The following is a 16990-nucleotide window of genomic DNA, read 5'->3' on the forward strand; positions in this document are numbered from 1 at the left end:
AACATCTTCCCTGCCAGGGCATCAGAGTCATGAAGAAATTATATTATTCGTGAATAAAGTAAACCGGAGCCTTGCTCAAAGACTGCATCTGCTCTCTACCCTCAGAATACTCTAGGAGTTACATGAGTTTTAGCCAAAAGCACTACTCCATGTCTGTTCTTGAGTAATGTCATCAGGAAAAGGTCAAACCCTAAATACGTACTAATTAAGTGAACGAAAGCTAGTATCTCACATAATGGTGTGGCAAAAAGACTCTGGGTTTAAATCAGGCTAAAGGGAAGAATCAATTTATGAACTTTGCAGCAATTATCTGCTACCAAATGATTGTCATCTGTGAGAACAGGTAGTGTCTATCTTCAAACATATCTTGATTGGGATATATTGCTTCCCATCTAACACAAGTGACAAAGATTTTTGAAAAAAAAAACAGAAGTCCTTCTGAGACTCCCTTAGTTTGATGGTTGCTTTTTTGCATTCAGGTTCCGACCAACTCCCTGAGCTGGGCTTCAATTACTAATTTAATTTACAGTAAATGGAGTCAGTTTTTTCCCATAAGTTCATCTTTCACTTCAGGTTATGCCTTAACATTTCCTACGTACAATATCCTACTTCCAAAATTAATTATATTCATTGTTTCTATCCACCTTACTGCATTAGTTGCATTTTTTATGATGCGGTTTGTTGGTTTTTTTCACCATGTTAACTAAAGGATCCTCTACAACTAACTCAGACACAGGCATCTATCTAGCAGACAACTAAACTTAGCAAGTCTGACACACATTGTAAGAACCAGACTCTTTTGAAGTAGCGCATTACACTGCTTTGTCTCAGTTGTTTAAATCTCTCTGGCTTGGCTAAAATGGGACTGGATAGTACATTAATTGAATCATTACTGTGAGGACACATGGAAGTCCCAGTCCTGCTGTGCTTTCAGACCAGTGGATACAATTCTTCTGCCACCAACTCTGATACAAATTAGAAGTTGCTGGCACAACCTAGAGTAAGTGAACAGACTTACTTACCAGCAAGACAAACTCAATCTTGCCCAACTGAAAGTGAGTCAACTCTGTTTGAGTTTATTGACTTGTCTATACATGCCTGCACTTAACTTGCTTAAGTATGTAGAGCCAATTCTCATTATGCATTTCCTTTAATCTCTTGGTTTTAGCAAATCTCATTGCTTACTTCAATTTTTCAAATGTAGCTTCTGCATCAGAAGCTGCAAGTTTAACATGTGTAGGAAGCCAGTAGTAGAATTCTGCCCTTTTATAGCTTTAAAAAAATCACTTAGATATTTAAAATGTGTGGCATCATTTTATACTTGATTACAAAGTAGAATTGCTGAACACAAGTGAAATGCTTTTAAAATTGCAATTGGAATTGCATATCTAATTTTAAAAACATGACCATTTTCCCATTTACTATATGCATATTTTTGATTATTTAGCCTCCATAGAAATTCCATGCAGCTATATCAATTAAATATTTGCCCATTTTCATTTATTGTACACACAAAAACCAGTAAAATGCAAACCACATCCATGCCTTTGAAATTTTTGTATTAAGCAAGGTCACAGAAGAATGAATTATGTAAAGACAGATGCAGAGAGAGCTTTTATGAACCATGATCCTGATATTTTGTCTTCAGTTTTTTATTCATCTGACTATTTTTCCCAGGCTGAACTATAAGTTACTGAAAAATACTCTCAACAATAAAGAGATTTAAAAAGAACAAAAAAATTCCTGAGTCAACCATTTATCTGCTACTGAATTCTGTGAGCTAATCTTAGTTCAAGCAAGAGTTCCCCTAAGCAGTTCATATATTTTAATATGGTACAAGTACTCTGGATACATGGTACAGTTTATGCCTTAATTGGTTTTAAAACTTAAGTGAAAAATCTGCAGCTGCAGAGCACACTGGGTGAAACCCTAACCAAGGCTCTTGGCCTGCCAGCCTAAACCAGTCACAGTAAGGCAGTAAGGAAGCCTTGACCTTTTACTGTTTCTCAAACTCTTCACATTTAGCTGTAACCATCAACCAGTGTTTATCTTCAGCAGAAATAACATCTTACACTTGGTGGTAACTATGGGAGGAATATTTTAAAGTGCATGTTTCATTAATCTTGGCCAGTGAAAATGTTTTCAACATAAAGTATTGAGCTCTGCCGGTTCCACTGGAGATTATTGTTAACTGCTTATCATTAAACTAGGCCTGTTGATGTGAAATAATCCTCTGTAGATAATTTTTTTCAGTCTTTTAATTCAGCATTTAGCTCAAAGTGCCTCTGTGTAAGCTTTTCTCAGAGCCACAATCCCAATTCTTGCTTGTGTCTTGTTTGTTTGGGTTTTTTTTCTTTCTCATTTGTTTTATCTTTTTTTGGCTGAGATCTTCCTCTGCTTGTCTTTTATAGCTGCAAAAATATTCAGAATACAATCAAGAAAGAACCCCTCCCCAAAGTGCCTCCGCTTTCCAAGCTGATGTGCTGTCCTTTGGAGCAACTTACCTGCCTTTACGGTTACTTACCTGCTTGGGTTAACCTGCTTTTGATATTAACCACACAAAACCTTGCAGGCTTTTTGAAAGGACATAACTGCTCTGACTTCCACCTATATATTTGGAAATACATGCTGATTTTGTGCTAAGACTTCTATTATTACATCATTACTCTAACCTCCACAGAAATGTATTCGAAACATATCAATTAGCCAAGCAGATGAGTGCAATGAGAAAAAATGTGTTACATCCGTGATTGTAGAGTAGAAACAATATATACTTTTAATGGATATAAAAGTGTATCTCTGAAAATAATACCATTTATTTAAAACCATATTTGTGAGCTATTTCATCTTTTTAAGGGCTGGATTCACATTTGTGCTTGTGCCTATTGCAACCTTTTGACAGTTTTATTGTTGGAAAACTCAAGGTACATCTCATAATTGTACCAGGAGCATGCATTTATCACTGGCAACAGTTCTGTGCCACATGAAATGAATTGCTGTAATAGACATGTCATGTAATAGCATCTTATTATCCTCCCCCACTTCCTCCTCTTTTTCCTAACCTTCTGCAACGAGCAGGTCAAAAATGATGGCAAGTAGAACAGACAAAATGATTCCTGAAAAAGTTCAAGAAGCAAAATGATACCTGCTAAAAATAACGCTGTAGCAGTACAATGAGTAATTAACACTATGCTCAATACACTACATAATGAAAGTGCCATACTAGGGCCTTGAGCCCTAATGCTGCTGTTCAGCCCTAGCAGTGTAGCAGAAAGTGGGGCACTTTGGAGGATCAGGGGCAGGATGGTTAGCACCATGGAAGACTAAGGCTCCTAAGATCCTTCTGCCCTAGTTTCTTCACTGCAGTCCTCTTATTACTGCTGAGGCAAGGCAAAACCTTAACAATACACCCAGGCTTTACCTGCTGTTCCTACAGTTGCTGTGGCCAGAGAAGCAGACAGGGGAGGAGGTGACCCATGGAAAGAGTGCCTGAGGATGCAGTCTCACCATGACCCTGTTGATGCAGTTCTCACTGAGTCTTGCACCATTAGTTCAGATTCTTATGGGTTGACTTCAGACAAATTGACAGAAACATAGAGGACAGTATGGGCTAGATTCAGTACAGAATTTCTGTAGTTTGACATCAGCCCCATGAAGCAAAAAACAACTACTGGTAGGTGTAGGGTGCCTCCTTTTAATCATTCAGCAATTTCTGTTTACTTTAATTACCTTTTGGCCAGAGTAGATGTAGCTGCTAACTCAAAGACTAAGTTTCAACATAATGAGGCTTTAATTTCCCAAGCATATCTTTATTATTTCACATAATTTCAGCCTTACCTTCACTATACTTTCTGAAAAATCTCTTTGCGCTCATTTTCCCATCTCATCCATAAGACAGCCTCAGTCACGTCATTCTCAATATTGTTTGCCTAACATGGAGTTTACATGCTCGATTATCAGAAAAGCCAGGATTGTCAACAGCTTACTGAATTGTTTCTTTTCACTCTCTTGACTCTGATAGCAGTGTGACTCTGTGTGGTGCCTTCCATGCAGAAGGTGCAGTTTAAACGAACTAGATATATTTTTGCTATGAATAGGAGGAAGCAGGAAATTAGTCAGCAAAAGCTGATTTTCTGTTATTAAGATAACAAATACTCCTAAGTCAATTTACAAGCCAAAGGCTCTAGCTTCTTTTCCTCCTACACTCTCCAGCTCAGCTGAGGAGCTTTCAAAGCAAATGGGTGACTTTAAAGTTCTGGTTTTACTGAAGACACTGAGCTGAGAGTAAATAAACAGCTCTTCATTTGGTCTTGTATGAAAATGTTCAACTTGAAAGCAGCTCAGCCACTGAACAAAATGCTGCTCATTGCAGTGGCCACACTGGGGAAGAAACAAGCATGTTCTTTCTGATGTTTGATTCTGAGATGTGCTGCCTGTGGGATTCAGAGGGAACTGCCATTTCTCCCTCCTCACATTCTCCCAAGGATGCTTCCAAGGTGGTCATGTACTTTGCCTCAACTCATTCAACACTCATGGGGAGGTACATGTAGCAGAAAAGAGAGGGACAAGGTCCCTTCTAGGAGCAGTACACCCTAGCCTTTTATAGTTTATCTTACATTCCACTGTCCCCTCTTAATGTGAAAGCTCTCTATTGGCCCACAAGCCTCCTCCTCAGGCCCCCTGAACCTGATCCAGAACTGAACTCAGGAAAATGAGGTATGAAGGGTATGTCTCCATATTCTGCTGATACCGCATACTGGATGGTCCAAATTCTAGCCCCAGTATAATACAGTGAAGTGTTTAAAGGCAGGATACTATAAACATAGTCATTTAGACCTCAGCTCTGCCTACCTGGGCTCAAAGCATCAAAGCTGTCTGTTGTGCTTTGCAAAATCAGGACCTTAAAAATTCCCTCCAGCTTTTCAGCAGACTAAGATGTGCAGTACAGAAGAAAGCATCTTTATTGTTAACCAAAAAAAAAAAAAAAAAAAAGACATTCTGTCTTTGAAAGCTGTATTTTGAAAAATACAGGATTGGCTTTTACTCCCAGTGATGTCAATGTCAAAGCTCCAATTGACTTCAGTGTGAACATGATTGTATCCAATGGTTAAATAATTGCACATATTTCACATCTCATTGTTACTGAAAACTGCTCTTAAAAAAAGGAAAATAATAGCCTGGATTCAAGTACTCTATTAAAAAGTCATTTGAACTGCATTCTAGTTGAAATCACTTTTACCAATGAAAAGATCTTTTTGCTTATTCAAAATTTACATAATTAGAAAAGCACAAAAGACAGACTTTGCTCTCTATTCCAGTCTTAGTCCTGCTAGTCTTGAAGTGCTTAAGAGTACCTCCAAGCCCAAATTTTGTATTTTTCTATGGTTCTCTGCTTTCTACTAGTCCCAGCATTTTAATATGTTTTGAAAAATTCCTCATGTCAAAAAATACTTTCTCTTGCATCTTTTTCATTGTAAAACCTCAGTTTATCTACTCAGCATTATGAAACTGTTATCTCAACTGAAATGGGAACACAATCAAAAGGCCCGGCATTATTTATCTTAGTTATTTCTCCAAATCAGAAAATTAAGACAGTGATGAATTACACATTACTATACAAAATTTTATTATCAGAGAAAAAATTCAATTTTTTTCTGCTTAAAATACAGAAGATAACATTCCTCTTTAAAAAAAATCCATTTAGTCAGTCCTTAGAGTGGAATAAAAATTTTATGTTGAACATATAGTGGTCCCATATTTATGTAGTCATTTTAAAGGCATATAACAGAAAACACTGTTCTGTTAAACTGAAACAGAATCATATATTTTATTTGGCTAATGGTTTCAATTGTGGATTAGTTCTATATTCATTATGATTAGTGCTATATTCATTAATTAACATTGTAAGAATAATTCTGCTTTTATTTAAAAATCCTAGGATGCTCCAAACAAATGAAAATTTTTGTTGAATCTGGCATTTTAGATATACTGAGAATCAGTAAACATCTCCCCTTTATATGAAAAATATGGTTTTCCATTAAAAAAAATTAGAGAGGAGAGCAGTTGGCTCTATATGAAGTTAAGTTGTGATTTTAAATTCAGCAAAACATCACCATATCCTGCACCTGAAACCTGTGCAGAAACAGGTTTCCACTTAAATCACTTTCCAGAAAGACTAGTTCAGCCATATGCATGAGGTTGCAATGAGTATTCATTAATCTGAAGCACATGATTAATCCCACAGACATCAGTGGTCCTACCTAAATGCCTACATATTTGGTTGAGTCTTGGTCAACGCAGCCTCACATCCTGCCTTACATCCAACTGTTTTGCTGAGTTGAAACTTTTTGAGTAAGATCTATAAATACAAATAATCAATGAATGCTTTGTCAAAGCAAAATATCCAGAACTAGAAGCTATACATGCACATATCTATGGTACATAGAGAGAAAAATGTGATATTACACAATCATCTATATTTTCTTTATATGAAAGCAACATTCTGATCTGGCAAACAGACATTTGTGTGAAACCATTTGTGAACTGTATCTAAACTGAACCAATTCCACCTCTTACTTGACAAAGAACTGAATTCCAAAGAATACAGATTTGAGAAGTGATGGAAAAATATGTTCTTCTAATTAGAGTATTTAGAATTAATCTAAGGCTGAGACAGAATTAACAGAAGACTCATCCATTATAACCAGCATTAACAGCTGCAGGATGACTTCTTTCTTCTTAAAGTGTCAAAAGATCTTACATGTGGAGTGTCTTGGGAAAAGAAGGAAATTTATCACCAAACCTTTATTTTCAATAGTATGATCCATTTATGTCATGGACATGTGTGTAGTGGAATAGATCATTAGTTTTCAGAGAACTGATTTATGTTTATCTTCTGCAAAAATAGAGCAACTAGACACCTTTCAACAAAACATCAGACAAGAAGCTACAATCTCTGTTTTTATAAGGCTCTGTGTCTCACCCACACTGAAGCCTGTTGTCTTGTGAACATAACAGCAACATAGCAAAATTACATTTACACATATAATAAAGCTGTCTTTGTACAGGGTAGTTATACAGTAATTACAATGATTTTTCCATCAGACACTGTCAGAATTTTTTTTTTTTTTTGCAGAGTGTCTAAGTCCAGGGAAATCCATCTCTGCTGAAATCTATTGTTTGCAGGAAAAAGAGAGGGTAGTAGCCACACTCTTCACAGTACAGTATTTTACAGTTGTCAAAAAATATTATAAAACTTTATCACATTGGAACCAATCACAAAGTATTATTCTAATGAAAACCAAAGGAAAACAAAAAACATTTATCATCCAATATGTGCTACTGAAAGTTAGATACAAATACACAAAAGATCCTGTACACCAGCCGAGCCATCACCTCGGGGGGCTGTTTTGAGACCAGTGGGTTAGATCCTCAGCTTTAATTCACATTAGTCACTTCAAGGGGTCTACCTCACTGCACCAACAGAGGATCTGCAGCCACACACGTGCTGTCAGTTTGGCTACAGATTACTCTGAAATTACATAAATGAACATATTAAGTGGAGTGAAACATAACACAGAGAATTGAGACTGCATTTTGGCTCTTGGCATGATCTGTTGTATCAAGGCTATCCTTATCAGGCAGATCTAAGTGATGCTACCCAGAAAATGTTGGGGCACTCTAGCAAAAGTCTCCTGGCTCATGACTGTCTGCTGCAGTACAGCCCCTCTGCTCTCACAAAGCTGCTCACCTCCGTGTTCTTTACCAACAACACTGATATTCTTAGGAAATGGTGCACACAAAATAAGCAAAGCATTCTGAAATACTATTTGGCAAGGTCAGACTTACTTTGCTAGTTACAAATCAGTCAAATTTAAGGGCCTTTTCTTCTGAGAAAGCACATTTGGTCTGATCCACAGCACTTGCTCATTGGGTGATTCTCCTTAAACACATCTCAATAGCTCCATATGTCTTTTATAAATTCCAACCTCAGTTGTATTACTATATTCTGAGGTCAAGCTCAGAATCCTCACTGTCAGCATAGACACAAGATAGAACTAAGTGGAACCAGATTCTTCGAAATATACTTGATTTTAAAATTCTGCTCCAATTAGGGCATGTGGCCTTTGGTGAAAAATCCTTCTTCCCCTTCCTTCCCACTGTAAACAAAATTACTCATATCAGCATGGAAAGGAAAAGAGTGTCTATGTTCCTATTTATATCTGAAAAATAATTTTTGACTGTTTGAAATTACTTCTGAAGAACAGACACTAAAATATTGTAGACTTTTACATATATTTTGCTTCCTGCTAGCACAGGGCAATCATATTCATCTCTGAAGATCACCCACAACCTGTACCCCGCAAAGGGACCTTCTGTCCCTCCCAAACAGCTGAAAGAGAGTTCGATGGAACCTCTCTGCATTTCGGTGGTTCCCAGATGGCTTCCTAACCCAGGTGGTCTCGTGGCAGTGGCAGGTAACACATCCAGCACTTTTCTGACTGCTTCATCCACAGCTGGGCAAACAGACTCTCTTCAGGCTGCTCCACAGCTGGATGGTCCTTTTACTCTTTCATGCTCATACTGACACTGTGCCTATATACCCTGATTAAGGCAGGCAGCCTGATATGGTGAGTATTTGTAACAGGAGTGGTGTTAAGTAGATTATATACATAAACCATTTTCAAAGCCACAGCCATTTTCCTCAAAGGAAAAGTTGCACATTTGACTCAAAGTCTATTTTCAGTATCAGCTATGATCATGTGGAAAACCAAACCTTATGATGCAGGTTTCTAAACAAAGGCACCCTCACCTGCAATTACTGGCTTCACTTAATTCTATCCAAATAATTAAATTTTTATGGGAAAAATATCTCTATGGAGGATTTTTCACATTCACACACTAACACACACACATAATATATATAATTTTCATTTTTTTTATACTTTATTACTAAAGATTTAATTGTATGGTTCAGGATCTTTGCTGTGCAAGTAACCTTCTGCATCATTAGATATGTTTCCTTTGGCACTCTAAATCTCAGTGAAATATCCACAACAGACCAAAAGCTACACGAAATTCATCTTCAGTTTCTAACATAGTACTGGAATTCTTGCTATATTCACTGAAAAGATCATCAAAGGTCACAGATTTGGATGTACTGGAGAAGACACAAAGTTTTTTTATCATAATAAATGTCCAAGTACTCCCAGTAATAGCAGAAGAGACATTTCATTTCAGAAGAATGTTTTCACATTGTTCTGTCCTAGTCACAATTAGTAGCTACTAACATTTTAACAGCTATTAGCAATGGATACATGAATTATTCTACCAGCTACAAAATAATAGGTCGAGATATTTGTAGTTGACAATTTTATAAAAATACAATAGACATTTTGTTATGCTGGCATAGAATCATGTCTATTCATATGTCTTCCTATATGATTTAGGATGACATATCAATTAATAACTGCAAAGGATCCTGAGTCATACGAAGGCTGATTATAGATTCAAGCCTCATCAAATCTCTATAAAATGAACGCAGGGCCTAGGTGAGGTCATGTCCACACTGCATTCACATTTTGCAAGATCTCCTCTCATTGGAAAGGATAACGTAAAATCCTGGATTAAAAAATGCTGAAATGTTTGGAATATTTGGCTTCCTTATCTTTAGATAAGGACAAAGGAAGAAAAGGACTGGTAAAGGAGAAAGAAAATCAATAAAATAAATAGATTTTCTAGGCAGACTGTATTAGAGTTTTCCATGAGGAATCAACTGTTCTTTAACACACAGCTGTGAGGAACTTGTTATTAAAAGAAAAGTCTCTAAAGGCATATAAACAAATGCAGGGTTTGAATATCGTAGAAAACAGTTTTAATTTTGCTGGATTTAATCCATTTAAATTTAATCCTGATTCAATGTGAAACAGCAAAATACAGAATATAAAAAATAAAATAATAGAGAATTATAATGGAAAAGTCAGCTGAACCTTAGTTAGAGAAATAATACCAACATTCCTAGAATACAACAATTATAAGCAACACATGAATAGGTACGTATAATATATTCATTTAGGGCTTGATATCTGTGGCAGACCAGTTGCTCAAGGCCACTAAAACATTAATGTACATCCAACACCAGCTAAGTGTGCAAGAACTTCAATTCAAATGATCAAGAGTGGAAATTTCTGTGCACTGTGCAAAATACACAGGCTGTGTATTTTGACTTTGGAATATATTGTTAGCCTGTCCTTTATCAGTGGGAAGACCAGAAACTTTTATGCACATCCTGAAGATATGTGGTTTAATCTGTGGTTCTGAAAAAGAAAAGTCATCAAAGACAATATGGAATAAAATTGTAAAGGGACAGACCATTTCACACTTCTGTTCACTGAAATCCTCAAAGCTATTCATGTTTGAGGTCTTGGTTTTCTGAATACTCTTTGGATATCATCATTTTGGCCTTCATTATAGGGTAGAGGTTATATTAAATAGTATTTGGCTTGCTTTTTTATTACAAAAAAATCTGCATGTGATTTGTCTTAGGAGAAATTAAAAATGTGATGCTACATACTGGCATTGAGGTTGAGTTTGGTCAACCATATAAAATAATACTTTGCACTTTTAAATGCCTTTTATCAGAGGATATTCAAGTGCTTTGCTAACATTAGTCAAGCCTCACAACAGCCCTGTGAGGTAGGTAAAATACATAGGAGGAGGAAGATTTCACTCAGTTTTGAGACAATGTCTCTGGGTATTAGGCTCACTAGCACTGGAACATAGCACAAAGGTTTAGGGCTTACTATAAGGCAAAGAGTTACCAGTACAAGAGCACAGGATTCCCTCTTCTTTTGGTTATGTGAGCCAACCTAACGTACTACACGGCACTGAACAGCTAAAAAAAAAGCCCACGTAAGGATTTCATACACCACGCAATCCACAAACAACACCCTCTGCACAGTTAAAGGTACACAATGACAGGCGCAAGATGGGTATGACAGCTTAGTTATGGAATGGGTCTACTAGTTCTTGAGGAGCAGACTACAACAGGAATGAGAGCCCAGAAAAAAATACTGTCTCCACACAATTCTGAAAATATCTGAAGATGCTTGAGTTTAGTTCTTTTGGCAGTAATGTTTCAAATAACAACTTTCTGGGGATAAGCAACTGCAACTGTAAAGCGTGTTGCTAACTTCCATGCTTTGTGAAGGAAACAACCAGATAAAATGGCTGCTCTCTACTTTGGTTGGCCACATGTTCCCAATGTACAGGGCCAAGATGTGCTCAGATGGTTGGTGTAGGCAGGAATGGGATAAAGAAACACTGTTGCACATTTACATTCTACCTCTGAAGCTGCTGTAATCTGCCTCCTGAAAACTCTGTAACTCTGTGGTTTTTTCCTCCACAATGTAGACATGAGAGAGATTTTGGCCCCCATCACTTTTATCCTCAACGTTTAGGTTCAGTGGCGTAGATAGTCATTGTACAACTCCACTGGGTTACTGATCTGTCAGATTAAGGATTAAGAAGAAACAAACGTGATTAAGAAAACCATCACCCATCTACAACAGTCTATGTGGAATATAAGGGAAGAGAAAGAAAACCATGTTCTCAATATTACTCAGTACAAATAAACACACATACACACACCTCACTTTCTCCATATTTCACTTTTCTATGATGGCATAAATGGTACATTCCATATTTGCAGAAGTATTGCCCACATAGAGAATCTGACCTGTCTATCGTAATAAATCACTACAAAGGCTGGTCTACCACATGCAAGACAGCCCTCTTGGGTAATTTTAAGTCTTTGCATGCAAGATATTCTCCCTTTTTCGCTAATTTCCTTTTGAATCTTATGTTTATTTATAATACTTGTGCACTATCAGCTACAAAACTTACTACTACACAGGTTGGGTAACATGGGTGACCCATTGTGAGTATCAGTGCCTTGTAAAATAGCTGAGAAGAGGTGGTTCGTGGATTCTGTGAAATAAATGCGAAGTTCCTGTCCAACACTGCACACAGTCACAGCTAAAACTACACTGTTTCACTGATCAGCAGTGAACAAATATACATGATTATAATGCAAGGATGATGTCCTCATTTTCTCTCTCTAATGCCCCTCCTCGACCCTTTCTCTTTCTCCTCTCTCTCACTATTTTGCTTATTTAAATACAGGAATATGGCAACTGCAGGAACAACTGGCAACTCAAAAAATGAGCTGGTATCCTTGTAATCATTAAGAGACAATCTGAGTGGTAGATGAGTTGGCAGAGAGCAGGAAAGTTGACTTTACATCTCATACTGCCCCAAGCTGGAAGCCTTCTGCATTTCCTTTTCCTTGCTTTCCCTTTGTTCATCAAAATACTGATTGTCATAGAGTCTTTGTGCTTTGTATAATGCCCAACTTTGATGTAACTGGAACTCACATATAAAATGTGGCTGTTTACATAAGCATGCTAAAATACAGGCAGAGACAGTACAAGCATGCACAAAATAGTCTATGAAGGATTTTTTGTTTGTTTTTCTTCAACATTTACATGCATCACTTAATATCATGTTTGGTTCTGTACATTGAGGACTAGATTTCACAAACATTCATGATCTTGTCTGCTGAAAATCTTCTTGACAATTTCACAAGAGTTCAGTGTAAAAATAAAAACCACAATGAAAAAAGAAAAAATCCCTTATCCCTGCAATCTGATCTTGTCTTGCTGATTTTCATGTTGAACACTTCTAAAATGTCTCCTCTTCTTCTTGCAGTGTGTCATGTTAAATGGTTGGCTGAAAAGACAGATTAGTGTGTCAAGGATTTTCTTAGCCAGTGGAATAGTTCTTCCTTATAAAGCCTTTGCCACCGCACATTGGCTTCTACAGTTTCCACGGCGCGAGAGAAAGAGACAGCAGCTCCCCCTTCATAACTCTTTATAAAGTTCTTTAGCTGGAAATACAAGTTAACAGGTTAAATTTGCAGCAACTAAAGAAAGCAAATATTTCCACTGCACACAAACAAGTCAGGCATTTAGGACAAACCTCGATGATCACTGCAGAAGTAAATGCAGTATCGGGTAGAAAGATTTAGTAGGAAATGTAATAAGACAGCACACTGTCAGTTAGATGTGATGCAATTGCTTCACATTGCACTGGAAGATATTGACATGTCAGCGCTGGATCACATTAATATCATTACCTCCTTCCCTCCTACAGCTCAGCTGCTGCACTGCGTAGATGGCTGCTCTAAAATTTATTTCTACCTAAGAAACCGAACCGTGAGCACTGGAACTGCTTCTAATTAAGGTTTATTTGCAAATATGAGAAGGTAGCCCTGATGTCTTTTGGTTTTATCAAGCTTCACAATATATTTATTTTACTTTCATTTGCAGATCCCTTTTGATGATATAATACAGGTCTGTTGCTGAAAAAAGGAAGGGATGGTTACAGTGTGAAGAGCAAAATAGCAAGTGGGCACTCATTTAACAATGTTTGAATGCCTGAAACATACCCCTTCCCTTATGAGAAAACTTTGATCTTTTTTCTGCAGACTGAAAACACCCCTGCTGTGTTCTTGTGTATACTCAAATTATAGCACCATCACCTGCATCATTACAGCTAATGGTGGTGTGCTTTGAATTACTGTTCTTTCTAAGTGAGAATTGCAAGGCTGATCTGCATAGTAGATCCCATGTTACATTGACTTGTATAAAATTAGGTGGCGTTAGCAACTCTTGCGAATAACTAGTGAATTTCTGTTTGCTGGTGACACCAAATTCACCTTGATTATTAAATTCCAACTGCTCTTTGTGCGTGGGCTCAAAGCTGTAAAGGCTGATTCTGCAACTGTCTGTTTCCCATCACAGTTAAAAGCATGGAAAGGACCTGGAAACTATCAAAATCAGACTTTACTTGATCTCTGTACTTTTTATACCAAAGTATTTACAAAGGTTTAAAAGAAAGGCCAGTTTCTTTAAGGGAAGTATTAACAGGCAGCTTGCCAATGCTGTCACGGAGGTTGAAACTAACAGTACAAAAGGCTTCCTTGAGCAGGGCAGATGTTCAAATCTGGCCAGCACTATCATTCCCACCTGGGTAATTTTGAGGAAACCAGCTGCAGCTCTTCCCTAAGTTCCTGAGGCCACTAGACTTGAGTGCAGACAAGTGGTTGGATGCAAAATATCATAATGCAATCAGAGTTCAAGTCATGGTGACTGTGCTGCAATATGAACCATTGGATCCATTTGGGGCAAGGTTGAGCAGCTGCTAAGCAGGGCTCAGCAAAACTGCACAACTACCTCAGTCAGGACAGATGTTAAGTTAAAATGAGAAATCTTTGCAATCTAAATAATAAGTACTTTGCACTTAGAACAAATTATTTTGGTCAGCATATTCAAGTTAACAGCTTTTCTCACATGGAAAATACTGTAAGCAAGAGAAAAAGACAGAATATGCTTCTACTTTCAACACTGCTGTTTTCAAGGGCTGGCCTCTGCAGCATAAAATAATGTGGATAGAAACATCTCATCTTTAGTTTCTCAACCAATAGTCAAGAGAAAAAAACAAACCTTCACATCCAGCCAAGCACAGAGGTGTCTGCACAATCCCCCTCCTGACACCACCTCTACACACTTGTGTGATTTTGCAATCTGCTCCTCATCCTTGTGCTGCCCAACTGCATGGACAGCTGGGCCATCAACTGCAGCTGAGCAACCAGAGTTTCTGGACAACCTTATTACTGTTCCTGCCTGACCCCATGTCTATGACAAATACAGCCTCACATGCCGAAAGTAATTTAAAAATTACCTCTCTTAGTTCTCCTTCAGTATTGAGGAATTCTGTGACCCCACTGACAAGCTTTGAATTCATAAATAATGCTTCTCCATACCTGCAAGGGCAAAAAGAAGATGCATAGAAAATTAGAAAGTAATCATCTGTAGGCAAGTGAAAAGGCATGGGACTGATTCTGGGGAATCAAGGAAATAGTACTGGAACTGGACACTGATATTTCAGTGTTTCATGATAGAACCCTAGACTGAGATGCTCTTGTAGACTGAAATATTTGTAGTTATTTTAAGTCAGATGCTCTTAAGCAGAATGGGCTTTACTACAGACACAAATGAGCGCTTCTGAGGAGGGAAGGACCAAACCACGCTTAACAGAACAGCTTTCCACATAATGACACCAAAATACAGATGTCAATGAAGGAGCAGAGCAACAACTATGAGAAGTATTCTGAGGAACCCCTCTAGCTGTACCATTAAAACAGACTTTTTGAAATGCTGCAGCCTTCTCTGCATTTTTTATTCATTCACCTCATCTACATTACAAATTGCCTCTCAATAAATGAACTGAATCAAATTTTATTGTTCCAGTACCCGATAATTAAAATAAATAATACTGATAGAGAATAATACTGCTAAAATAATCCCCTGGGCCATGATGTAGCATCTTCAAAGAACCAACCTGGAATGAAAATTTCAAAGCTTGGGCAAGGAATATTTAAAGGATATTCAGCAGCCACCAGCAACAACCTTCAGCAGACAGTTGCTTTGAAATTGGCCATTCAAATCCTCCTGTTCACTTGCTTTTCCAAGAGTTTTTTTCAATTCTCCAAATGAAGCATCTACATGACTCCTGACCAGACTACTTCTTAAGTCTTACATTTCACATTAAAATAGTTTGTGAGGTTTGTTGATGTGGTTTTTCTCTTTTAGTCTTTAGCATGAAAAATATAATTCCACTGGAAAACCAAAGCAAGTCTTTTGCTCAAGTTAGATGTCATTCAGCATCGTAAAAACACTTGACAAATAGTCATCGTTATCTGCATCTCCATACACGTCCAAAGCAATATCTAGCTAATCTGAACATGACTGTTTTTAAGATAGAGAATCCAGCTCTCCTGTAAGACGTGTAAGTATTACCGATAGACTTCACTGCAATCAAGTTTATCTGGGGAAACAATTCAGTTCATCCTCCACTTTTAAAAACTGATTTATAGAAGGAATTCAAAATTCCAAGTGAAATGAACTAGCGCAGGCATGACTTTCTGTTTTGCTTCTATTAATCCCAAATTAATTACCCTTCAATGCTTAGGTATTCTAAGCTACAGTTCTTTCAAAAGGGAGAAAGAAAGAGAAGGAGAGAGATAGCCAAAGTGAGAAGGATATAAAGACGAAGAGGGAAGAGAACTAGGTTCTCTTTGATAAGATTCTGTTTTAGGGAAGGTTTACACCACGTTGCTTGCTATCTTGAGCTTTTGTGAGGAGAAACACAGAGGTATTAAAAATCCTACTCCCTGACCACTAATACCTGAATCATTCACGGATATTTCAGCAAGTACATCTCTTTTCCCAAAACCTCGGTCACACTGGCATATACAGACATCCAGAGGCAAACATCTCCTATGGGAAGTATGGATTTCATGGTCCTTAAGCATGTTTAGGCTTTCTAACAAAGCCCTTTATTATTACAGTCTCAGTTTAGACATAATTGACTGTTTGGAAGACTGGAAGTTCGTCTTGATGGGGTCTTTTGACGAGGTTACCAATCCACTTTAGAAAAGTGACCTCATAAAAAGAGCTGCAGGGGCTTTATTTTTCTTGCAGCCTACCGTAGCCACAGTGCAAACAAGAAGTAACAGAATTTCTTCCACTGAAAATGATACCTTCATGCATACCTGTGCTGATTACTGCCCATTAGGCATACTTGGTAAAAAGTCAGCCATTAACAGCAATTTCTATACAAGCTATGCCAGCAAAAATTCTAGAAAGGTCACTTTCGAAACAGTGTTTTGCAGGTGTGATACAGAAGAATAAATAGGAAAAGCATTTGGTCTTATAAGTGTCAGTCTTCTCACCCTTAACAGGAAAGACAACAGCACTACAGAACTAGGACATTACATGCCTGAACTCCCTGGAAACACTCTGGAGACACTGGCTCTCCACCTGCACCTTTCCTTCTGTGGATGTAAAACTCCAGTTCTCCAAATTTG

At 37.6% G+C, this 16990-nt stretch overlaps 1 protein-coding gene across 3 annotated transcripts in view; it reads right to left on the reverse strand.

Annotated features, from left to right (window-relative positions):
- Positions 1 to 5609: 5609 nt before the first annotated feature.
- The window catches only part of TRHDE (thyrotropin releasing hormone degrading enzyme), a 209474-nt gene continuing 198093 nt past the window's right edge, over positions 5610 to 16990 (reverse strand). For all 3 annotated transcript variants that reach the window (XM_039391317.1, XM_039391316.1, XM_039391315.1), the window contains 2 exons: positions 14803 to 14884; positions 5610 to 12946 (listed from right to left, as the gene is read on the reverse strand). In XM_039391317.1, coding sequence (XP_039247251.1) covers positions 12803 to 12946; positions 14803 to 14884 — 226 coding nt within the window. In that variant the 3' untranslated portion in view covers positions 5610 to 12802. The remainder of the gene's footprint in view (positions 12947 to 14802; positions 14885 to 16990) is intronic.

The sequence above is a fragment of the Pipra filicauda genome, unplaced genomic scaffold (genome assembly GCF_003945595.2).
Source record: "Pipra filicauda isolate LSUMZ 115617 unplaced genomic scaffold, ASM394559v2 scaffold93_size3172892_pilon, whole genome shotgun sequence".
NCBI classification, from domain to species: Eukaryota; Metazoa; Chordata; class Aves; order Passeriformes; family Pipridae; genus Pipra; species Pipra filicauda.